The 26,516-nt window shown below is 38.0% G+C and overlaps 1 protein-coding gene across 4 annotated transcripts; it reads right to left on the bottom strand.

The window, feature by feature from the left end:
• Positions 1-935: 935 nt before the first annotated feature.
• KNG1 (kininogen 1) lies at positions 936-26,335 on the bottom strand. 4 transcript variants are annotated; one of them, XM_069475216.1, is made up of 11 exons: positions 25,920-26,323; positions 23,213-23,323; positions 21,247-21,331; positions 16,192-16,364; positions 14,976-15,083; positions 10,379-10,463; positions 9,324-9,496; positions 4,966-5,073; positions 4,757-4,843; positions 3,293-3,370; positions 936-1,179 (listed from the first exon to the last, which is right to left on the bottom strand). In XM_069475216.1, exons 1-11 carry the CDS (start codon positions 26,112-26,114, stop codon positions 1,099-1,101), a joined length of 1,284 nt encoding a protein of 427 aa, XP_069331317.1. In that variant the 5' UTR covers positions 26,115-26,323; the 3' UTR covers positions 936-1,098. The 4 variants fall into 4 exon arrangements, with proteins under 4 accessions (XP_069331317.1, XP_069331319.1, XP_069331318.1 ...); XM_069475218.1 differs by lacking the exon at positions 14,976-15,083 and having other exon boundaries at positions 25,920-26,326; XM_069475217.1 differs by lacking the exon at positions 3,293-3,370 and having other exon boundaries at positions 25,920-26,321.
• Between the last annotated feature and the right edge of the window lie 181 nt (positions 26,336-26,516).

The following is a 26,516-nucleotide window of genomic DNA, read 5'->3' on the forward strand; positions in this document are numbered from 1 at the left end:
ATTTCTCTTCTTCTCAGGACCTACTGCTAAGCATACGGTAAATAGTCAATGCCTGCTGCTTGACTCAGTTATAGTTTACCTTGAACAGGACTCAGAACAGCACCAGCCACAATGAGAGCTTTGTCAAGGATTTTTTGGATTAAGATAATAATCCTCTCAAAGTCAAGATTATATGATTTTTGTAATGACAACATTAATAATAAAGCCTCAGGATGACATGGTGTAATGGAGTTCAAAAGGTCTGAGTTTGAAGGCCAGCTCTGTCATTTATTAACTGTGTGACCCTGGGCAGAGCACTGTGAGCTGCAGTTTCCTCACTGTAAAAGAAAGATGATCATGGGAGCCTTAGAGTGGTTGTGAGGATTAAGTTATACACCAAAAGTAAATTGTCTCGTACAGTAAATGGCTATAATAGGCATTCGATAAATGTTTATATTACAGAAAATTCAAAATATCTATTGCTTTTTATTTTATTGGCTTTCTAGTTTCTCTATTACCTGGACCAGAATGATAATCTCAAATTTTCTTTAAATTATCTAACCTTATCTAACCTTTTTGGAGGTTAGATATTTTCTGATAATGAGAAGTTGGTAGACATCCTATTAACAAAGAGGATTTTTTTTTCTTTTTTGGTAATTATCTGGATCATAAAAAAATGGTAAATAAGCCAAATTACTCTTAGCTTAGGCCCTAGAGGGAGAGTCTTCAGATTACTGGCAGAAGAATGACCCACTAAGCCTTCATTTAGCACTCATTGTGAGGTCTTAGTGGTAAGGAAGTTCCACCTAAGGGATTTCTGCCTTGGTTAGACAGAGTGTCCCAGAGTTGGGATACAAATCTTCATGGCAGAGCCATAGTACTGGCTCTCTGACCAGCTGGAATTTGCTGCAAGATGGATGTGGCTGAAAGCAGACCATTGTGAATTAACCAGGAAGGAGAACATCAAGACTGAATTTTATTTCACCCAGAAACAGAGTGATAAAATGGCATTCTTCTGTATTTAAATTCTATTCCATCTTTCTTCTTGTCTTTCCACTCAAGGTTGCTGGCAGAGGTTGTTGGGGCTATTGTGCCAGGTGTGAAGATTCTGCCCACTGGTCAAGAGACCTCACTCTCAGATGCTGGCTCTGCCTCTGCCTTTGGGGGTCGGCCCTTGTACTCGCAAGACCTTAGGTGCCTCTGTAAGTATAGCAAAACTCCATTAATATGTTGTTAGCATTTAACTTTTTTAAAAAAGGGAAACAACCAGTTAAGAAGGTGAGACATTTTCCTGACATCATTGGTTCTTTATTTAAAAGTACAGACAATATTTAAAATGAAATAAAAACTCCGAGGCTCAAAAGCATCCAATAAATTGAAGTTGCAGTGACACATGCATCCACAGATAAATGTAGCTGTTTAAAGCCATATCTTGTTTCTCTAGGCAAAAGTATAGCACAGGTTACAAAATATATACCTTCCTTACACTATAAGGCAATGAAAGACAATCTATTCTCTTTTGTAAAAGTCAATGGTCTTCAATGTCATGGCAAAAAGATGATGCGATCATAAAATGAGGCTAGAGAGGAATATCCTCATAAAATTTCTGAACAAAGTTTGCATTACATCCCATAATATTCACTTTTCAATTATAAAAAAAGTTTCTTTAGCAAGCCTGCTTCTATATTACTTCCTCTGAATGCAGTAATCCTTATTCTGAAAACTAAGGATTATTCAATCTAGCCTTGGGAAGAAATAAACAAAAAATTTCTATTTGAAAGCCTTGTTACAAAGAGTGGCTAATGAGTAAACAGAAATTATTGATGTAAAAGAAACACTTTCACCCAGAAAGGTAATTATTAGAATAGCTTTGTCAGGTGGGAGTACCTATTGGATATAACCAGCCCATTCTGGAAACAGAAAGTCAATTAATTTACTTTCCCCTTTCCTCCCTTTGGCCAACTTGTATTTCTTTCTTATTATCCCTTTTTGACATCTGGAACTTTTTAGGTATTATTATTTTTTTACCCAATTAATAAGTTCAGCATCCAGTCCCCTCACTTCCCTTATTTTCATATGCATTTAGGGAAAAGGTACCACAGTTTATTTAGAATGTCAAGAATATTTGTATGAAAATTGATGGCATACATTTTAAGGTACATATTTGTTATCATAGAAGCAAATTTCAATAGGCTATAAGGCACATTAGTTTGTCCATTTTCTGTGCTAGTTTAGAAAACTCAGAAAGGATTTGAATTCTGATACACAATTTTATGTAGTCCACAGAGATTGATAGTGTCCCCACTGGGAGTCCCACCACTTCTCTCTAGGCTGTTCTGAAGTTTCATGGTTTTTGGTGTATTATATCAGGATTATTTGTTTTTGGACAATGTGGAGAGGGGATGATGAAATGTTAAAGGAATATCTATGGCTGCATAAATTAATAAACAGCATCAGAGAGATTGAAATCATGGGATTCTTCCGTTTCCATATTTGGATTCATTTCATTAACTGGCTTCCAGGGGCGTCCAGGACATTTGGGGGAGGTTGTTTCTGGAAAATCTGATATCTGGGTAAATGAAAGGCTATTTGGTTCTATCTGGATGTCAGGGATCCAATCATCATCATTTTCTGTAGGAGTTGGTGATATATTAGGCATCACAGTTGCAATGAGATCTGAGTCCTGGAAGTCAGAATGAGTAACTGCTACATCTGGCCGGGCTAGGGAAGGGATGGGCGTTGGCCCTTCTGTCTTCTCTTGTGTCTGTGCAGGAGGTGTAGTACTGTCTTCAGAAGAGCTTGCCAAATGCCCTGTTTTCCAACCATTGAGTTTTCCATTGTTTTTGCCTTTATTTTTATGTTTTTCATGGCCATGACCATGCTTCTGTTTATCTTCATGGTCGAGGCCATGGCCCCCTTGGGGTTTGAGATCAAGGTGAAGTTTGAGCTGATGTCCATGTCCAAGGCCATGTTGCTGTTGGTGTCCATGGCCAAGGCCATGTTTTTTGTGAGGTCCTTGGCCAGGGCCATGTTGTTTTTGAGGTCCTTGGCCAGGGCCATGTTGTTTTTGAGGTCCTTGGCCAGGGCCATGTTGCTGTTGATGTCCATGGCCAAGGCCATGTTGTTTTAGAGGTCCATGGCCAAAGCCAAGGTGCCCACGGCCTTGGTCATGCTCATGTTTATGGCCATGGCCAAGGTCATGTTTTATTTGCTTTTCATGGCCCCAGCCATGCCCATGAGTGGGTCCTTGTTCTTTTCTTGGATCCTGCTCTTCATCTTGTAGAGGAACCATGGAAGTGTGGGGTGGACTTACAGTTGTTCCTTCTCTTATTTCCTCTACTTGTACTGATCGGAAAGGTGAGAAACCTGGAGGCCTTTTCATCAATGACGTCTAAACAGGAAACATTAAGACAAATGTATTATTGCAAAAACCACACTATCAATGAAGGAAGAAGAGACTGAGATCTGGCAATGCTATCTTGGTTTACAATGGGGCAGGTCTTTGCAAGATTTTAAATACTATATTAGTGTTCCAGAAAGGATGAATAATACTTTTTCCTCTTTTGATTGATCTTAAAATTTGTAAACGTTGATTGTTGTTCTTAGTAATACTATAAAATAAGTTGGAGAGTTTTTTTTTGCATCTGGAAAAATTGAGTGATTGAACTACATAATTTCCAGGATATCTTCTAAACCTATGATTATGTAAGTCCATAGCACATTATTTAATTATTGATACACTATTTCTATTACCACCATTACTGCTTTTATCCTAAAAGGCCCTAAGTGGCTTTATGAACTGAATATATAGGGGGCACACATCCATGATCACTTTGTTGGGCTGAAACACATTAGGACATATTCACAAGCTTGAAATGCAGCCATTTCATAATGTCTGTGTTAGACTATATGCATACCCACACATGACAAAAACCTAAGTCAGAAAAGAGGGAGAAGAGGCAACTTGCACTGAAGATTGCATTCGGTAGTGCAAAGAACATGGGTTTTGAAGTCAAGCCAGACCCTACTAGTAATCAGCATCATGATGAAAAGGGTGGGCTCTGATTTGATCTAGATTTGAATCCGAGTGCCACTAGCTTCACTTTTCTCTTCTGTAAAATAGGAATCATAACAGCACCTGCCTCACAAAGTTATAAGGAAGACTCATGGAAAATGTAGCCCTCACTATAGTGCCTGGGACACAGGAAGCACTTGATAATGTCATTATTCACTCTGAGACTTTCTTATTTTTAAGTGCCTCATCCTTGACAATGGGAAAAGTATTACTACCTCCCAGGCTTCTTTTAAGACTTAAAAAAGAAGATGCCATCTAAGGCTTCTTAAACTTGAACCCTGCATATGAGTCCCTGAGGATCTTGTTAAAATGCAGATTCTGATTCAGTAGATGTGGAGTGGAGTCTGCATCTCTCACAAGGTCCTTGGATGTAAGCAGAGCGCAGTGGAGCTGTGTCTCACCGCAGGCACACCTTGCCTCGCCAGTGTTGGCTCCCCCACCACGGGGACTGCGCTTCACTAGGAAAGAGCCTATAGAAGCTTCCATGAGACACTGGCAATGTGTGAGACGTGATCAGGAGGATTGTTGCTCTCCTTTTTAGCCATTAAAAAAGAGAGATCAGCACAGCAATGTGAGATTTCCCCCCATTTTTAAAAGATAGTTCCCCAATTCATTTCAGTAATAGTTCATTTTCAACCCCCAAAATATGGCTTTTCAGAATGAGCAGAACGGACCCCAAGCTGACTGTAATTAGAACCATACCATTCCTCGTGGTTTACAGTTGACAGTAGGGTAAATTTTTTTCTCCCAAGGTACCACATAAACTTCAGCAGTGCAGTCTAGACTTTGCTATCCATGAAAACAGAAGCGAAATGAGAGACCAATGTTATTCATCAGATACTTGAACAAGTGATTCTTAAAACATCATACAGGTTTCCGGTGAAAAAGTAGACAGGTGCATTACTACTTACGCCAGGGGTTTTGATCTCACAGCTTTCAGTCAACTTCTCATTACTTTCCTTGGAACATGTGGTTTCCCTGGCAGTGAACTCAATAGAATATTTCTGTCCAGCCACCACCTGAAAAATTAATTAGCGTAAAGTAAGTGTTTAACAAATATTTATATAAAAAAATCATACGTCTTTAAGGAATTTTCAGGGAGAATCTTGAAATTTTAATTATATACTGAACAACTTAGAGAGTTACACATGAAAAAAGTACAAATATTTGACAACAAAATTTTGTATGCATATTTAAAATATTTGGCTGTTGATTGGTCCCATTTCCTTTTCTAAATGGGGAAAGAAAAGTAGGCTATAATTTTTATTTTTATTGTTTTCTGAGAGTCTTATTGTTCAAGAGCTACAAAATTCACTAGTAATTCAAGGGCTCCAGTTGTAATAGAATCTAAGAGAAGTAGGAAGAAAAACTCAAAATTTTTTTTCCTTGTCCTGCCAAACCTTGAATCAGTGAAATACTGAGTTAGTACCACTATAGAAATCATGTGGATTGAATTATGCAGTTAGAAAAATTATTTGGATTTTCTATAGCTTCTCTTACTTTTCTTAATATTAAGAAATGATTTTAATCTCTAGCAACAGTTTTAATCACTATACAACACTGTCTTTCATTAAGCATTTTGTGGCCCAATTATTTAGTATTTAATTACAGGGTTTAAGTGAGTGTATGTGTGTGTGTGTGTATTTGTAATATGATGTAGCTATTAAAAAGAATGCAGGAAATCTATATCTACTGACCCAGAGGGGCAGCCATTATTAAAAAAAAGGAAGTTCCAGGGTGATAATGTAATCCCATTTTTGTGAAAGCAAATTACAACAGCCTTCCCTATCGCTTTCTGTTTTTTAAAAGCACAGATGGGAGATGGATGGGGAGAGAAAATTCACAGGAAGAACTAAACTCCTCCTCTACCTTTTCTGTCACTGTTTTGCTGGCTAAGTATGGTTAAATTTTTGAAAAATCTAGGTGTGTGTGGAAGTTGAGGGAGGATCCCAGAGGGATTTAGAGTCTATCCTTTGTGCTCATGAGTTCTCTTGTTCATTTCAGAATGTACCTCAAGTCAACTTTTTTTTTATATTAAAGTTGATCAATGTAGTGTTGTCCAAGAAAGCTGACAACCTGTGATGAGAACCGCAGCTGATGGCTCAACTCTACGCAGGGTCGAGAGGTGAGAAATTAAATAGACCTACTAACACCTTCCATTCAAGGGCCTCAAAATTGCATCCACATTGGCACCATCATAACAGTCATTCTTATCTAAAGTCTTCCGTGCTTAAACTCAACCTGCTCAAGTTTTGTTTTTAAAGTAGAGAATACCATATAACAATATAAATTTCAAATGCACTTTACATTTTAAATTAAAGACATAAAAACTAGAAAAGTATAGATAAATATTCATCAGAACTCAGGATGAGGATGGGCTTTCTTAGGTGAAAAGCAGAAGAAGGAAATCTAAAAGAAGGGGAAGATGTTTAAGTTTAACTAGACAAAAATGAAAACTGATTCTCAAAAATCACAATCAGCAAAGTAAAAAGACACACTGGGAAAACTATGATGTAGGATCAATATTCTTATATGTATAAATCCCAACACTAAAAAATTGACAAAGGACATGAGCAGATAATCCAGAGAAGAATTTAAAATGGTTATTCAGCCTGAAAAAAAAGTTGAACTTCATTAATAACCAAAGATATGCACATTAAAAAGCAATGCAACATCATTTTTAATTTTCCATGATGGCAAAGATAAAAAACATTAAATAATACCTAGTATTGGCTAGGCATAGGAAACATGCAGCCTGTATTGTTGCTGGTAGGAATAGAACTCATATTGAGATCCTTAACCAGTATCTTATACTGGGTTGATGAGAACATAAGTTAGCATAATTGCAAATAGTTTGGCAATTTGCATCAAAAATCTTAGATATATGTACATATGCCTTGACATTTCTAGGACTTTGTCAAAGGGAGAATTCCTGAATGTGCACACACAGATCTTCCAAGTATATTCATCTGAGCAGAGGCAGGCAGAAACATCGTCAGCCTTGGGGACAGCAGCAGTGGGGACAGGGCAAAATCAACCGCATATGACAGAAATCACAATCACTAACACATGAAAATGGAAGATTCAAGAAGCATTTGGTGTTTGAAATATGAATCCAACTTGGAATTGACATGCATCCAAACAGGACTAAACATGCAAAGCCAAGGCAAGAAGAAACGATAAAATAAAGCTTTAGCAATTTGGTAAATCAGTCATTTGGAGGTTGGCTTTTAGCAACATCATATGTTTAACTGATTTCTAGTAAATTGGCTGCTGCAGCCAAGGCTGCCTCAAGTGACTGTCTAAGCAGCCGAGTTGCTATCTTTAAATGCAACCATAGATAAAGATTCATCTCTCTAAAGTAAGTTTGAAATTCTCACAATATTCAGATTGATTTGGCAACTAACTGAAGGGTTACTTCTTGGTGTTCCCCTGGCATCCTTAACATAAACACACACACATATGGGGCTAGTTGACTAGTTAATTCACACAGAGAACTGTAACTACTAAGAGGAGTAGATATTCATGGTGAAGAATGACTGGTTCTCTCCTTGCCAGAAAACCTCTGACATGCACTGTCTGGTGGACTCTCCTACATCATTAAGAATAAGGGAGCCGGGTGCCATGGCGCGTCCCTGTAGTCCCAGCTACTTGGGAGGCTGAGGCAGGAGGATTGCTTGAGCCCAAGAGTTCTAGTCTAGCCTGGGCAACATAGTGAGACCCCGATCTCTTGAAAAAAAGAATAGGAGAATTTCACAAGAAAGCAAAATTACTAAGTGGAAAGTGAAGCAAGAGTAGCACAGATCAGTAACGCCTTCAAGTAAGCATAATGTGGGTCACATGGCAATGAAATTAGGGAAAAGGATAGTGGCTCCAGGACAGGAATGAGTGAGTGCCCCAGTAGCAGAGAGACCAAAGTATCAGTTTTGATCTATTTTCATATGCCTTGTTTACTTTTTTTTCAGTTACAAAACTAATGTAGGAAATTAGGAAGATGAAAACGGATATCCCATTGTGCCATCACCTCAAAACCACCATGGTGAGTAGCCTGAGGCATTTGTTTCTTTTCAGTTTTGCTGAAAAGTACAGACTTTTTTATAACATACTTGAGAACATAATGCATATTCAATTTTATGTCTCCTTTTTACATTGAATATTTTAACACAGGACATTTTCCACATCGAGAACTCCTCACAAAGATACTTTTAAATTGCTGCTTAACATGCCATTGGAAGGATATGCCAGGCATTATCTAATCATATTAGATCATTATTGATCCCATATTATTGATCATTTTGACAGTTCACCATCTTTTGCTCTTAAAAATAAAACTGCAGTAGTATCATTTTATATAAAGGCTCTTGTTTTAGATTCCTAGAAATTCAATTACTGAGCCCAAAGTATGAACTTTTTAGTAAGAATTTTCTCACCAGATTTTGAAGATTATGTTGACTTGCTGTAACAATTTGATTCTATTTTGATTATTTTTCTCTAGCTTGTATTTAGGGAAGCCAGTTTTGAGTCTCTAGGATGGGAATCTGTCCATGAATAAGTCAGTCATAGACTGTTAGAGTTGGTAGAAATTTGGGCTCTTCTAATCCAGCTATTACAGAAGGGGGCACAGAGGCTTAGAAAGTTTGAAAGACCACCCAGAGTCACCCACTCTGAGTGGTGGGTGCTGTGGTTGAACTGAGTCTCCTGACTCCCAGACGGGGGCACTCCCTATCGTCTATTGACAGGGCATGAAAGGAGAGATGAATCCCCAGAAGGTACACTTGTGAGAGAAAAGGGTGTCCCAGGCAGAGGGAACAGTGGGAGAAGTGGCATGGAGATGAGAGAGTACGGAGTCTGGACAATGGATTGACTGATGGGGCTGGGCCCAAGGCATTAAGTGACGCTACAGTGAGAAGTGAGCCTAGAAAGGCACAGAATAAGTTTTGCTGTTCCTAGCCCTGAATTTTATTAATCATATACTAGTTGCTAGTATTTGTATAGCATTTTAGAGCTTGGAAAGCGATTCGACACACATTATCTTATTTGATCCTCACCTCAGTCCTTTACAGACAGAAAACAGACAGAATGTCCTGAGAGACTTGTCCAAGATCACACATCAAGCATGCAGCAAGGTTGGGACTTGGAATTCAAATCTGCCAAATCCTGTTACCAAGTATACTGTTTTCTCAATCCAGATCCAAGATCAGTGGCAAAAGTAGTGAGCAATTTGCACATGGACTATAGAATCACTATTTTTGTAGCATCATTTACAGACCTGTACTTTTGCTCTTTTCACTGTGTCAATCTTGAAATAGAAAGTTTCGTTATTCTCTGCATTAAGCTTTGTGACAGAATGAGTCAGTGCCTCCTCCAGCTCTGGGCTGTTGACAGGTATATCTGCAGGGCAGCCAAGACACATCTCGGTAGGTGGTTGTACAAAATCTTCCCCTAAAAGAAGCAGATTTTAAGTTAGCACATACACTGAAGGAACAGCCTTACCTAGCACCTCTCCTGCACAAGACCCAGCATCCACATTTGTAGAGAAGCACGCTGTAGCCCAGGCCTACTAGTGAGTGAGCGAAGGTTGTCTGTCCGACCTTCACTTCCTGCCTCTCTTCTTTATTCCTCCTCAAAGCCCAGTGTATTTAGGGAAATGTATTGAGTCGGAACATGTTAGCAACTCTATATGCTACACCTTGCCTGCATTTTTGCATTTTTGATGGAAACTTTAAAAAGCAATGTTTAATTTAAAGGAATGACTCTCACATGGGAAATGTTTAAGTCATGTGGCTCTGGTGAACAGGTAGCTTCAGTAATGCTTCTCATTGTGGAATGTATACAACTATTTTCCAAGTATGAGAAAAGCCAACTCTTGTTATAAGAAATAGCATAATAACTTGACCGTAAACTCACACTATCTTCATTTCCCCCCATTAAACCACGCAGAAAAAAACTTTACTTGAAAGAGTTTTATTCTGCGTGGTTAAAAATGAAGTACAGGTCTCTCCAACTTAAAACACTCATCTTAAGAACAACTTGTACACAAGGAAGACCAGCTGGCATTGTACCCAAAGGCCAACTTTGCCCAGGGAACATACATTTTCCCTTCTGTCATCATAACTCCTTCTGGCCACTTGCAGAGCAGCAGCAGCTGCACCTGCTGCAGCACAGCTGGGCGGGGAAGGGGTACAATGTTTTCATCAAGGTCCACAGGTTACACACACTTTCTGGTATTTCACGGGAACAAAAGAATAATTTATATGAAAAGACCCAGCCAATTGTCTGGAACCACTATTTCACTATTGGGTGCCAACGTGTGTTACCCCTCACCTGGATAAATGTCACACTCCTGTGAGTAGTCAGCAATTCTTTGCTGAATATCCATGTATGCATTATCTGTACATTCACCGATATCCTGGTTTTTAAAAAGCATATAAGTGCATACATTAAAAACATTTTTTAGAATCTTTGAGCAACTAGTAAAATTGAAAAATAGGATGTCTACTTTCCAAAACATGGCATGCAATAAAAATGAAACAAAACATAGTCTTACTGCAAAAGAGAGAATAAGATACAGTTGGGCAACAGTATCCATAACAACAACAAACACATAAACATACATGAACACAGAAAACATGAAATAAGGTGACAAGACTATCTAGTATAGAAATAAGAACCATATATGTGTAAATAGGTAAAATTTTCTTTTCAAAAGGCAAAGACTTTCAGATTAAGTTAAAACAAAATCAGTTTATTATAATTTCAAGAATCATAAAAATAAAGCTTAAAACTAAGGAATAAGCAAAGCTATATGAGATAAATGTAAATAAAAAAGGAACTATGTATTAGTAATATTGGACAAATTAAAATTCAAAGTAACAAAAAAACCTCACAAAAATAGTAAAAAAGATAATTTTATTTTTTAAAGGTATAGACTAGAAGGCATGGAATAAAAATACATAAAGCAGAAAACATTACATATATGAATAGAAATGGATGGAAATATCCATATGGGAAAATTACTATATGAACCAGCAATTGCACTCTTGGGTAATGCTCAAAAGAATTGAAAATAGATATTGAAACAGATACTTATATTAATATAATACATGAATGTTCATAGTAGCACTATTCATAATAGCCAAAAGGTGAAAACAATCAAAGTAGGTGAATGAATGAACAAAATGTGGTACATATATACAATGAAATATTATTCAGCCTTAAAAAGAAATGAAATTCTGTTCCCATAGGTGCCCCATGTAAAACGAAAGAAAATAAAAAGAAATGAAATTCTGAAACAGTCTGCAATATGGATAAACCTTGAAAACATTACACTAAATGAAATAAGCCAGACACAAAAGTACAAATATAATATTGTTTCACTTATATGAAATATCTAAAATAGGCAAATTCACAGAGACAGAAAATAGATTAGCATTTATGAGGGGCTGGGAGGAAGAAGAATGGGAATTTATTGCATAGTGGGTACAAAATTTCTGTTTGAGTGATGAAAACTTTTAGAAATAGTTTTATACACATGGTGAAAACTGTACAAAAGCCAAGACTCTTGATATATAGGCTGTTTGTTAAAATGCATCTGTTCACATCAGCAATATATGCCCTCGATAGAATTTAGTATTTTTAAAAAACTTAATTAATTTAATAGATACAAATATTTTTAGTTTTCATTTTCTCAATCAACAATGCAGTAAGCATGCATTTATTTAACCATCACATTTGCATACATTTGTTAGAAATTTATGGGTTGAATTTATAAATTGTCTTCTACAACTTTTGCCCCTTTCTCTTTGGCATAAATTTTAAAGAATTGAAAAATAACATTTATATATTAAAGAAATCAGTGCTTTGTCATGTTTTCTCATTTTTTACCTTTCAGTTTTCATTATGGTATTTTTGACTTACAAATCGCTTTTGTTTATAGGTGACCAAATCTACCAATATTTTCCTTTTGAATTCTTCAGTATTTGCTCAGAACTCACTTTAATTTTTTTTCCTAATTTGTCTATGGTCGATATTTTAAAACATAGCTTTTAAACCTATCTGGAATTAATTTTGATATATCTTCTGATATATCTAAATTGATTTTTTTCAAGAGAATAGCCAAATATCTTAACATTCTTCCCCTCTACATAAATCTGTGACAAACTTAAGATCTGTTATTTGTTTTTGTACCAACCCTACCATATTTTAACAGCTGTAGCTGCATATTAAGTTTAAATATGTGATTTATTATTCTAACATTTGTATCTTCAAAACTAACCTTAGAATAAATTTGTACGAAAAACTTATATTATCAGATTGGTTGGAATTACATTATACTTTTAAATTAATATGAGGAGAATTGGTATATGTACTATATTTAGTCTTTTTAGTCAAAAATTTGGTGTGCCTCTCTAGTGTGTATAGTATGTATGTATATTATGTATATTATTTGCAGTGGGTTTCACATAGACATTCTATATCGTGTTAAGGAAGCATCCTTACATTCCAAATGCTCTTGAAAGAGTTTTTGTTTCTTTTAAATAAGGAATGGGTGTTGAACTTAGCAAATGCTTTAGAATATATGAGGGCTGTCCAGAAAGTATACAGCCATTATATATATATATATGTATTTTTTTTTTTTTTTTTTTTGAGACAGAGTCTCACTCTGTTGCCCAGGATAGAGTGTCATGGTATCAGCCTAGCTCACAGCAACCTCAAACTCCTGGGCTTAAGCAATCCTCTTGCCTCAGCCTCCCAAGGAGCTGGGACTACAGGCATGCGCCACCATGCCCAGCTAATTTTTTCTATATATTTTTAGTTTTCCAGCTAATTTCTTTCTATTTTTAGTAGAGATGGGGTCTCACTCTTGCTGAGGCTGGTCTTGAATTCCTGACCTCAAGTGATCCTCCTGTGTTGGCCTACCAGAGTGCTAGGATTACAGGTGCGAGCCACCGCACCTGGCCCAGCCATTGTTAATATTAACGAGAACAGTTACATGGCCAGACACTTTCTAGACAGCCCTCGTATATTAAAATATCATATTATGTTTTCCCAATCTAATCTGTTTGTTGTTTTGACTTTTCTAATAGTAATCTCTAGATTCCTAGACTTAACTCTATTTGTGTGTTATTCTTTAAGTATGCATTTGTATTCTATTCCTAGTTTATTTAAGTATTCTACATCTATACTTGTAAGTGAAATTAGCATACATTTATTCATAATATTCTCTTATATTTTTATATTTCTCTGTATGCTTTAGTATGTTGCTTTTTTATGCATTTGATTTTTTTTTTTCTTACTCCAGGAAGGATCATTTGGATGTTTTTATTAACACTACTGCTTTCTCTTTTCTATTTTATCAGTTTTGCTTTTATCTTTATTGTTTTCTCTTCTATCCTCCTTGCTTTCCTTCTTTACTATTCTTTTTGCCCCCCAAATTTCTTGAGACCTAGATATGGGATTTTGTTGTTTTTTTGTTTGCCTCTGTTTTTAAATTATGAAATCATGTAAAGCCATGAATTAACTCTGAATGTTCTGGCAACATTATATGGAACTCTCATTTTTGTTGTTTTGTTTTTTATTTTTTTCTTATCCAAGAAAAACCCTAACTTTTTCAGGAATTGCTGAATTGTTTTCTATAATGGCTGCACCATTTTACATTCCCCCAGCAATGTATAAAAGTTCCAATTCCCCCACATACTCTCCAATACTTGTTATTTAGCAGACAAAAGGGGCTCTTTATGTATTCTACGTATTAAACCCTTATCAGATATATGATTTACAAATATTTGCTGTCATTCTGTGAGTTGTCTTTTCACTTTCTTGATAGTGCCCTTTTTACCTTTTCTCCAGTTATGAAATAAATACATGCTCAATTAGAAAATTTGGAAAGTATTAAAAAGTTCCAAAAAGTATAAAGAATCAGAAAAAGCATCCATAATTCCAACTGAAAGTTAAATATAGTCTATATTTTAGCATATTTGTTTTCCATCACTTTTTATATTTATATTATATATTTGAATGAATCTTTATGTATAGTTTTGTATCCTGCTTTTTTTGTTTTTTACTTAGCATATTGTAACTATTTTATTATGTCACAAAAGCTCTATAAACATTTCTGATAGCTGCATCATATTCTACTGTATGGCTATACTATAATTTATTTAACCATTTCCTAATGTTGCATAAATAATTTATTTACAATGTTTTCCTATTAAAAAAAAACACTGAAATTAACATCATGAGGTCTGGACTTCTCATATAATTGAATTAGAAGCAGAATTACTAGGTTAAAGGACTTGCAACAATTCCTTGGTTAAAGCAACATCTTCTGCTCAAATGCAAATATGCCTAGGAAGGTGTCCTGTCTTAGGCATTTTACATTCACTAGCCACTGCCACCTTGACATACACCGTTTTAGCATAATTTTGGTTCAGATAACAAGATAGCATCCGAGGAAGTGCCACTAAGGGATAGAGACTCAGGTTGTGTTTATTAAAGATAAAGGTAGGGGAGGGAAGGTGGGAAAACAAGTGGAATAAAGTCTGAAGTGAGGAATTGTCCAGGGTAGAGCAAGGGAACGCTGCATGGCATTGAGCACATGGGGAAGAAAAGGAGATAGGAAAGTGTGAAGATATAATAAAGATAAACTTGACAATTTCACCATTTTGTCCCAGGCTGTTCCTAGTCCCTGGTTATTTTCTGTAAGTGCTTATTGCGAGATATGCAGATTCTTTGACTAGGTAGGTAAGGCAGCTTGACCAGTGACGTGAGCATTAGGTTTCCCAAGTGAATGTGAATGTGATTGCTGAATGTCATCTAAAATTTAAGTGACAGTCTAAAAAACAGCTTGATAGTTCCTATGCCTGCAAAAACTATAAACAAAAATGCTAAGAACTTTATAATTAATTTTTTGCCTACTTACACCATCCGAAAGGGGCTTGCATTCTGGAGTTAAGAACAGAAAATTCTCCTTGGAACAATTAGTTTGCACAATTGAGTAGGTAACTTGAAAGTTCCATCCAGCCACCACCTGCAATGATTTTGGATTGACTATTTAAAGGGCAGTTTAAACATTCTTCACAGTGATGTATAAACGTTATGAGGAGTTTAGAACACTGCAAAGCATATAAGTGCCCAAGAAATATAAACTATTATTATTACTAGGCAAAAATATTACTGAATAAATACTGTGCACCTTGAGACTCTCACACCTCTCACACAACACATACCCCCTCATCCATCTGAAAATAAAAAGCAATATATAGATGAAGTTACTGTATTTCCTGAAGACCTAATAATATTTCCTCCGCCAGGCTGCAGAGAGAAAATGTTTTGCTGAATTTCATGAAGTAATAATGCTCTTCTAGATGGATAAAGAAAACTTTGGAGAGGAGTGGCCTTTGCTGGTGGGTCCTCAGGCTCCCAGATAACCAGGGGGTTCGATTTGTCTTGCTTTATTCTGGGTTGGTCCTACCGCAATTGCTATGTATGGACATAATTGACTAAAACCTGCATCTTGCATGAAAGCAAGTTGTAAAGTCTATTAAATGCAGGGAATGTTACTGACCAAAGTGAATCACTCACAATATGAGGCTGAATTACAAGAGACCCAGTCAACTATCAGAAAAGGCTGGGCGAAATGAATCAATAAAAAGACCAGATTTACAGGTATTTACTTTTTTTGTCATGATATGGAAACTACAACTTAGGGGTACCCACAAAGCCATGCCAACCATTTTAGACTCAATTTAATATCTTGGAGCTATGTTTAACTCATGACAACTAGGTGATGATATAGTTTTCTCAAAACCTTAAGGCCAGTATGACTTTTCCATTTCACTGTCTCTGGGAGGAACATGTACTGATGACTACTCATTTGTTAAAACAAACTTTAAAGGAAAGGGATCTGATAGCCATCTTTTTCCACTTTGCAAATTGCACTATTCTATTCACTGTGACTAAAGAGAAAGCCCTCTGCATCCTGTTCTGGTCACGTGAACACACAGAAGAACTCACCACCAGCCACGCGATCGTACATTTTCCTTTGGCCAATGGCTTCCTTTAGGTAATGAAACCCTAAACATAAAGATCTAATACTTTCAACAATGCTGCATGACATGAAAACTTAAAGAACAAACCTGTCTTTGGGCCCGTTTTACTTCATTAAGAGTAAAGAGGTAGGAACGATCAGTGTTGTTATTAAAATGTTGAATGCCGTGTTTCAGGACGGGCTCCAGGTCGGGGTTGTCTGTTGATATGGGATGTACACAGCCACGGCAGTCATACTTGGCTGTCACCACAGAGCCCTCGACTTAACAAAGAGCAGACAAAAAGGCAACATTAATGATCAAAATCAGCATTCAGATACATTGCCCCAAGCAAAGAAGATAATTTAGAAGGCCCTGATAAACTTTCTAGTAAATTCTAGTAAGCATAGAAAAAAAGAGGACAGAAAACTGCTTTTTAGTCAGAGGAAAAAAATAAAACTATCATTCACTCAGGAATATCTTATAATCACAATATTCTGCATAATTATGTTAAGTTTATGTTAAAGTAATCTTAAATTATAGAAGTTAATATATGAATTCATCCTTTTATAAAAAATTAAGACATTATAGATGTGTCATTGTTTATTTTTCAATGTTAATAAGAGCTTGTAGGCCAGGTGCGGTGGCTCAAGCCTGTAATCCCAGCACTTTGGAGGCTGAGGTGGGCAGATTGCTTGAGGCCAGGAATTGGAGACCAGCCTGGGCAACATAGCGAGACGCCATCTCTACAAAAAATAAAAAAAGATTTAAAAAATTTGCCAGGCATGGTGGCATGCTAGCAACATGACAGGCTGAGGCAGGAGGATCACTTAAGCCCAGGAATTTGAGGCTGCAATAGATGAGGCTCAGGCCACTGCACTCCAGCCTGGGTGACAGAGTGAGACCCTGTCCCCATCTCTAAAACAAACAAACAAAGTCCTTGAAGCCCAACTCAGGGTTTGATATATTTTGTATTAATTCAATCTGACAAATATATATATTTTGCATCTGCTGTAATATGCTGGGTGCTGAGCAAGACTACACGGATGCATTAATGTGTTAGTGACAGTCACTGACGTGAAGGAGGTGACTGTCCAGTGGGAGAGACAGAACTGTAGATGGATTATTCCAACATGATTCAGCAAGAGCTTAGAAAGGCAGGATCCCAGAGTTGAGGTCTGGGCGGACTTTTCTAAGGAAAAGATGAGATGTCTGAGTGAAGAAGGATGAAGAGCTGTCAGCCCAGCATCAGGAGGTGTGAGGGCGTGGGGAGAAGGGTGGAGGGCTCCTGAGAAAGCAGGATGAGTTGCGGCCCAGTGGTGTGGGATGTGGCGGGTACACAGAGAGGGGGAAATTGAGGTGTGAACAGTCGGTAGACAGAATCCTGTGCTGTTGGGCCTACACCTCACTCTCTAGGCCCAGGGTTACTAACTATATTCAAAGGGTCATGGGCTGTTTGGTGAATCTGATGAAAGCTATGGCCCCCTCCTCAGGGAATTGTACATACTCATAACATTCTTCACATAATTTCAGGGTATTCATAGACCCTGTGAAGTGAATTAAGAATGGTCTGGTAGAAGAATGGGAAACCACTGAAGAGTTTCTAATAAAGCAATGTAAAATATTTAAAAAGGAGTTTGTATTAATATTAAATTCCCAGGTAATGTTCATAACAGCTGGCCCCGACCTACGGGTCAATAGAAGCAAATGCCATAAGAAGGGAAGGGCAGCAGCAGAGTGAGCCGTGCACTTGGCAGGTCCCACCCCGGAGGCCTCAGCTGCGTCTCCCAGTGGGCTCCCATTGCCTGCCTCTGTGAGAGCCAAGCACAATCAGGAGGTCACCAGTGTTGGACAGGGCTGTCACTCAGTTCTTAGCAGGTCAACAAAACTGGCAAACATTTCTTGGATTTCTCTCCATAAATATGCATGTCAGGAAAACATATATTGGGTGAATATGCCTAGCTTTTCCTTTTCCTCTCTTTGCAGAAGTTATGTTGAATCAGCATAATGAGCAGAGTTAAAAAACTGGAGGGGAATTCCACGTGGAAGGTGAGAGAATTGCTGATGATTACTGAACAGGAAAGATGGACACAGAAGGTAAAAGGGAGGTGGGGAAAGGACCAGAGGCTGGTTTGCCTAGTCTCAAGGGCCAGCTTTTATTCAGAAGATTGACTAGGGGTAAGAAAGAAAAGGACAGCTTTTTGAAGGTGAAAGGAGTAGGGAAAGATGTACACTCAGTTTTTCTGAGTGACTATGATTTTTCAGCCTACCCTGACATTTCTACAGAGATGCCTTTAAAATTAAAATAAAGATTTTTAATTACTTGTGATTTCTTTTCTCTTTGGAACTGTTTTTCTTTGAACACAACTTCTTACAAGAACCAGAACCCCAGGGATATAATTTTTGTGGGTTCCATGTAGACAACCAAGTCCAGTATACAGAACAGTTCCCACTAATAGTGATGTACAAAAGTGAATCTGAAGATGCTGTCCCAGAGCCCTCATATGCTAAAGCTCTACTTTGCAGAAGCCAATTCCAGGAAGGCTTTTGTCATTCACAACACCTAGATGTGTCCATTCCTCTGTACTTGGCACTCTGCCACATTAGGGAAGAAGCTAATAGTGGTTTTATCTGTTGATAAGTTGCTCCATAATTATATAGGAATTTAATTTATTTAGGGTCTATTCTACCAACTCTACCAGCTGTGAGATTTTCAGCAGATTACTTAACTGCTGTCGGCTTCAGTTTCCTCATCTGTAAAATGGGGGTATTAATACCTACCTTATAGAGTTGTGAAAGCTACAAATACTGATGAAACAAATTGAAGAGGACACAAATGGAAAGACATCCCATGCTCATGGATTGGAAGAATTAATATCATTAAAATGACCATATTGCCCAAAGCAATATACAGATTCAATGTAATCCCTATCAAAATGTGTCATTTTCCACAGAAATAGAAACAAAATCCTAAAGTTTATATGGAACCCCCCCCCAAAAAAAGAGCCAGAATAGCCAAATAAATGCTGAACAAAAAGAAAAAAGCTGGAGGCATCACACTACCTGACTTCAAATATAGTACAGGGCTATAGTAACCAGAACATGATATTGGCATAAGAACAAACACATAGACTAATGGAACAGAATAGGGTACCCAGAAATAAATTCACATATTTACAGCCAACTGATTTTTAGCAAAAGGGGCCAAGAACATATACTGGGGAAAAGATATCCTCTTCAATAAATGATGCTGTGAAAATTGGATATCCACATAGAAAGGAATGAAATTGAACTCCTATCTCTTATCATATAAAAATCAACTCAAGATGGATTAAAGACTTAAACTTAAGATCCAAAACTATAAAACAACTGGAAGAAAACTTAGGGGAAACACTTCAGGACATTGGTTATAGGCAAAGATTTTATGGCTAGGACCTTAAAAGTACAGACAACTATAACAAAAATAGATAAATAGAACTATATAAAACTAAAAAGCTTCTACACAGCAAAGGAAATAATCAACACAGTGAAGAGATGACCAATTTAATGAGAGTAAATATTTGCAAACTATTCATCTGACAAGGGACTAATATCCAGAATATACAAGGAACTCAAACAACTCAACAATAAAAAAAAAACAAATAATCCCATTAAAAAGTGGACAAAGGATCTAAGTAGACATTTCTCAAAAGAAAACATACAAATGGGCAACAAGTGTATGAAAAAATGTTCCACATCACTAAGCATTAGGGCAATGCAAACAAAAATCACAATGAGATATCATCTTACCCCAGTTAGAATGGCTATTATTAAAAAGAAAAAAATGACAGATGCTGGTGAGAATGTGGAGAAAAGGAAACACTTATGCACCATTGGTGAGAATATAAATTAGTAAAACCACTATGGAAAATAGTATAGAGAGTTCTCAAAAAACTAAAACTAGAACTACCATATGACCCAGTAATCCCACTACTGGATAAGAAATCTGTCTATCAAAGGGATACATGCACTCATATGTTTATCACAGCACTATTCACAATAGCAAAAATATGGAATCAACATAAGTTCCCATAGATGGAAGAACAGATAAAGAAAATGTGGTATACATACACAATGGGATACTATTCATTCATAAAAAATGAAATTATGTCATTTGAAGCAACATAGATGGAACTGGAGGTCATATTATATTAAGTGAAATAACCGAGGCAAAGAAAAGAAAAAGTTCGCATGTTCTCATTCATATGCACAGAGCTAAAAAACTTAATCACATGGAGATAAAGAATAGAATGATAGATCCCAGAGGGTGGGAGGGGGAAATGAAGAGAGGTTGGTGAATGAGTACAAACTTACAGTTAAATAGAAGAAGTAAGTTCTAATGTTCAATAGCAGGCTAGGGTGACTATAGTTAGTAACAATATAATTTACATTTCAAAGTATCTAGAAGAGGGAACTTCAAATGTTATCAACACATAGAAATGATGATGGATACCTCAAATACCCTGACTTGATCATTACACATTCTATGCATGTACCCCATCGATATTTAAAATATTGTGAGTCAATAAAAGAAAAAATGTTAGTATATGTAAAGTACTTAGAACCATGGCTGGGACATAAGCAATCAATAAATGTTAGCTATTATTAATATTTTTATCCTGATTGCCATTGTTATGACTGCTAGGCATTATTCCTTCAGCTGTATCATTTCATTTCAGTCTCACAACAATCCTCTGAAGTGGGTAGTACTGTTATCTCCCTTTTCGAGACAACAAAAGGACAGCCAAGAAGGTGAGGAGTTGGAGTTCTGAAAGACTCCAGGCGGGGTCTGACCTCAAAGCCTGTGCCTTTCTCACTCTAGGATGCTGCCTATAATTGAAGGCAGGTCTGTGTCTTCGCATCCTTTTGCAGAGCCCTGGAGGCACATGAGGAAGAGTTGGATAGTCCCGAGAGGATGATTGTCATGAGCCTGATGATTGTCATGAGCCTGGCCCGACGACGTCAGGCCCCTGCTACTCCGCCCGACCCATGCCCCTGTGCTTCCTAATGCTACAAATGGCATTAGGAGCCCCTGGGAGAGGGCAGCAGCCTGGGCTAGGTTGTGTTCTTGGCACACAGAAGTTGTTAATTCCTTCCCAGGGCAGTGCCACCAGAAATATCAACTACCTGGAGTAATCTGGCAGGTCTGGGTAGCCACGGTAAATTTTTCTTTCTCCCTCTTCCCTATGGTCGCTGTGCATTCTCCTGTGGCCTGAAAAGAAAAGAAAGAGACCATTTATCCTAATCTTTCAGATGGAAGAGTTCACCTAGTACTGTTGCTAAACATGACTTTCCTTTAAAAAGTAACAAAACTTGTGAAGATTTCATCCAAGAGATTTCAGACATGAGAATGAATGTTTTTGCAGCCTAATGATTATTTTTTATAAGCCACTGATATTTGTGAGACATTAGAGGAATGGTAGTATAAATGGTGGCTTATAAGCTTGAGTCTTTGATTCAAGCCCTGGAGATACTTCTTTTTCACCAAGATGTATGCAGTGCCTTAGAATCAGCCTGCTCTACTCTCCTCTTGATTTACTCTCAATTTCAGTGGATCAATACTATTCACATAAACTTCAGTTTAACTTACTAGAAAAAGAAAGAACCTTGGTGTCAAAGTGTCATCCAGTTCCAGCTCTGCCACTCGCTAGCTGCTACCTCTATCAAGTCCCTTTGCATCTCGGTTTACCTACCTTACAGGAGGCGTGCCACATCAATCTCACAGGGCTGTCGTGAAGAGTAAATGTGCAAACACACAGAAAGCACTTAATAGAGGCCCACAGCATGGTAGGCACTTAATAGGCAGTCATTTAATTGTTATTGTTGAGCAGTGTTTTGTTTTTTTTTTAAATTACATTTCCTAAATGTAGGATTTCTAGTTTCAAAATACGGGTTTTATGAAGAGAGCGGGAAATGTCCTTGGTGATTAAAAATGGAGAGAAGGAAGGAAGGGAGGGAGGGAGAGAGGAAAAAAGGAAGGGAGGGAGAAAGAAAAAAGAAAAGAATAGAGAAAAGAAAAGAAAAGTTGGGCCTCATCACAGTGATTTCAAAAGTTCCTTCCAGTTCCAGCATTCTGTGGTTTGATGGTGACACCATTCTGGAGAGCAGGAAGCCCAAGATCAAAATGCAAACAGATTCAGTTCTTGTTAGGCCCTCTGTGTGGCTTTCAGACCACTACCTTCTTACCATATCTTCACAGGATGGAGAGAGGCGTTTTTTGTTTTGTTTACTCTTGTCATTCTTCAGCCCTATCTACTGCACTTCTTCTAAGTGACAGACACCATTCTATCAGGATACAGCACATTTCTCTTCACCCCCCTGGCTTGCAGAGGCAGGCAGTATGGGGCACAGCAGCTAATCGTCCCCACCTTACAGGGGAGATCACTGAGAAGCAGAACCAGCACTTAAAATCCTGTCTCCTGACTCAGAGTCCAGTGCTCTTTAGTAAGTGCAGATGACTGGGGCTCATCTTTTATAAGAGGCTTGTTCCTGAGGCAGATACCATTTGCAATCTTCCTAAATTAAGGCAAAACAACCAGCTGTGGTGTGGCAGGCACCTATGTTGAGTTTGGTTAAAATAGCCATTGTTCACAGGTCATTTACATAATTGTCCTGGTTTCATTCTCCAACAACCTGATGAGGTCAATATAATCTCCCTTTTATAGGGGAGAGCATGAGTTCAGAAAGGTCAAGCAGCATGCCCACCATCACACAGCTAATTGGAGGCAGGGTCAAGAGTTGCACTCAGGCCTGTGCAATTGAAACACCCACCCTCTCCCCTCACCAGCCCTTCAGCTTGGCCCAAGTGTTGATCTGTTGTCTCTATGGGACCTGACCCACACATCCCAGTTGATCACTGGAGCCCTCTTCTCATGAGGGCTTTCTCCACATTTAACTGCTGGCTTCTCCATAATTTTTCTGTCTATACAAGAACATGGCTATCAAGCATCTGACTTTTCTACACATTTCAGGGTTTATGTGCATCTCTCATAAACAGGCTAACTAATATTAGTCATTCCTGCACAAGCAAAAAAAAAAATCTGGCAGGCTTGATGGACAAAACTTGGGACTTGAAAACTGTTAACACACTTACAGCTTCTGCAGCTTCCTTGTAGTCACAATCCTGCCAGGTTTTGCCACTTTGAACAGGACAATCACCCTCCCTGATTTGGTACTTAACGGAATAAAAGATGTTAGGGTTAACCTGAAAAAAAAGAACCAGAGATATTAGGGTTCATCCAGCTGATCCAACAGCAAATAATTTGAGTGGGTTCTGGTATAGTTATGAGTACTGATCTTGATTTGATTTAATCAGAACAAAGCAGTCATTAAAAATATAAATATTTATATTTTTATAAGTATTATAAACGCTTACTTTGAAGAATGTTCATAATATACTTACAATGTATTTTTTTTAAAGTTACAAAGCAGTATCCTCAGTATTAGCTTATTTGTATAAAAACTGATTTATATGTACATGTCTTTGAAAAGTCTGAAAAGATATGCAGCAAGCTGTTAAAATGGCTCTCGGTGGGATTATAATTGTCTTGTACTTTCTTCTTTAAATAAACATTTCTAAATGGTCTGACTTTTTTTTCCCTATTCCTTTTATAAATAGAAAAAGCAAACAAGAGAATTTTATTTAAAAAAAAACCCAAAAAACAAAAAATGCTAACAGTTATCTCTGTATGGTGGAATTACTTATGGGTGATTTTAGTATTTTATTTTATTTCCTATTTTTTATTTCTTTTCTCTTTCTTTTTTTTTTTTTTTTTTTTTTTTTGAGACAGAGTCTCGCTCTGTTGCCCGGGCTAGAGTGAGTGCCGTGGCGCCAGCCTCGCTCACAGCAACCTCAAACTCCTGGGCTCAAGCAATGCTACTGCCTCAGCCTCCCGAGTAGCTGGGACTACAGGCATGCACCACCATGCCTGGCTAATTTTTTCTATATATATTTTAGTTGGCCAGATAATTTATTTCTATTTTTAGTAGAGACAGGATCTCGCTCTTGCTCAGGCTGGTCTCAACCTCCTGACCTCGAGCGATCCACCCGCCTCGGCCTCCCAGAGTGCTAGGATTACAGGCGTGAGCCACTGCGCCTGGCCTCTTTTCTCTTTTTTAAACAGTTTTTTTGAGACATAATTCACATGCATACAATTCACTCATTTTAAGTGTACAATTCAGTGTTTCTTAGTATATTCACAACCACACCCACAATATATTTTAGACTATTTTATTACCCCTAAGAGAAACCCTGTGCCCACTAGCAGTTTTTACCCATTTCTCCTTGCATTCAGCCCCTGGCAACCAGTAATCTGCTTTCTATCTCTTTGTATTTGCCTAGACATTTCATATCATTGGGATCATACTTGTGGTCTCTGTGTCTAGCTTCTTTCACTTTGCACGAAGTTTTCAAGGTTTAGCCATGTTCTAAGATGTATCAATACTTTATTCCTTTTTATGGCTGATCTAATTTTTCTAAGATGTCATACAATCATAAACCTTAAAGTGCAAAGGCACTGAGTTAGATGAGCTGAATGCTCACCTCAACAATGCACAATCCTGGCATGTCAGAGCAGTAAGGGACCTGGGAGGTGATGTTGTCCAGCTCCTTCCTTTGCAGCTGAGAGAAAGGGGCCTGAGAGGTCAGGATATGGCTTAGGCAGCCTCACCATCTCAGGGAAGCAGAGCCAGCCCCAGATCCCTGGTCTGCTGATGCCCAGGACAGTGCTCTCTCAGAGCCTGCTTGGGTCACAGTATTTGTATCTGAGAGATGATGGAGTCAAACAAGATAGACTCCAGGGTTCCTTCTGTTTTGATAATGTGGGCCTATGAAGCAGGAAATGGTAGAAGCTGTGCCTACATGGTAAAGTAAAGATAAAAAAGATAACTGGACATTTTAGAACAAAAGTCACATTTTCCTCGGATCAGCCAGTGAAGATGCCACCAGAAAACCATTACTTCAGAGCACCAGGGAGCAGAATTTCTCACATGACTATGCTAGACTGTGAAACAAAATGGCTCAATTTTACTTTCAGGAAAAAAAAAAGTGTCCACTGTGGTTTTGTTTCTTTAGCCTCATGATACCACGTAGTTAGGAGTTTTTTGTTTTTTTTTTTCCCCCTGGTGAAGTAACCAATTGCTCAACTATTCCAGAGATATAGTCTTGTACAGTGAAATTAATTTAAACATACTCTGGAAAGATTAGTATTTCTCGGAATCAGGCATCCTGCCAGGATTTGTCTCCTACCTGAGTGTATCAATGCAGTAATAAAAAACATTAAAAACCAGCTGAAACATTGCTGTTAAATTTGATGCATTCAGCCATAAAGACTTTGTGGTAGATACTTTGTCTAGTGCGGTAGAATCATGCTAATCTCATTCCTGACTCCTCTTAGACATACCCCACCAATTACCCCCTCCCACTTCATGTTGGGAGGTCTTTATATTTCAGTCTAGTGCCCAGGGACCCAGTGAATCCTCTGTTGCATTCTGACTGCGTTCCTAGATTCTCCCACTGTGCTCAGTCTCTTTCAATTTCTCCATCTACCTTTGTTTCATTTCACATAGGATACCGCTCCTCTGATCACCCAGCAAGTCAAGCAGGGTGGCCCGAGATCTAGTCATACCCTGTCCTCCACACCCAGGCCAGAGAGGGGTGTTGGTCTTTTCCAAGAGTTGTAAGCCTCTACACTTGATTATCTGTTCTTTGGTGGCGTCTGTGTGTGTGTATGTGTAAGGCCTGGGTTCCAAGTAATAACACAGATCCCAAGTAACTTCAAGGTTAAACACAGCTTACTCACCGTCTTAGTGACCTCAGTTATGCGGTACAATACAAACTGGTTGACAGTGTGGTTTTTACTGTTATACTTCTTCAGAGCAGCATCCACAGCCTTAAATACTTCCTCGTCATTGCAGTCGATTTCCTCAGAGAATGGTTCTTGGGTTAAACTTGGTAGCAGCCTGGAGCAGAGGAAAAGGATGGCAATTAGTTTCATGATTTAACAGACTCCCTCTCAAAGCTGAGGGATGGTTTCATCAGGAATCAGGAGCCAACTTGGATGCTGGTTTTAACAATCTCTAGCTTGTTGATTCCTCTGTCCTCTTCTCTCTCTGCCTCACAGCTCAGGGCCCTGGCTGGATTCCTGCTGTGGTACACTATTTGCCCTATTCCAAAAGGACAAATGTCGCTGCAGGGTTATCCAAGTAGATTTAAGGTCAGAACATTGCAACACTGGGGTTGTTAACCTGCTCATTTACATTTGAAAAGCACATGAGAGCACAGAGCGCATTTCCATGTGATTGCACCACTTTGCACAGCAAATCAGGGCAGAATCTAATAAAGGAGAAGAAAAAAAAAATCACCAACTAATTTGGTTATTCCCTCGTGACTTTCGCAA

Source organism: Eulemur rufifrons, chromosome 7 (genome assembly GCF_041146395.1).
Source record: "Eulemur rufifrons isolate Redbay chromosome 7, OSU_ERuf_1, whole genome shotgun sequence".
NCBI lineage: Eukaryota > Metazoa > Chordata > Mammalia > Primates > Lemuridae > Eulemur > Eulemur rufifrons.

Coding starts and splice junctions, on each gene's coding strand:
- KNG1 (XM_069475215.1), bottom strand. CDS start 26,114: ATGAAACTAATTGCCATCCTTTTCCTCTGCTCCAGGCTGCTACCAAGT. Junction 10,464..14,975: donor GCAAGCCCCTTTCGGATGGT/GTAAGTAGGCAA, acceptor TTTAAAAACCAG/GATATCGGTGAATGTACAGA. Junction 4,844..4,965: donor GTGAGATCAAAACCCCTGGC/GTAAGTAGTAAT, acceptor TTTCATGGATAG/CAAAGTCTAGACTGCACTGC.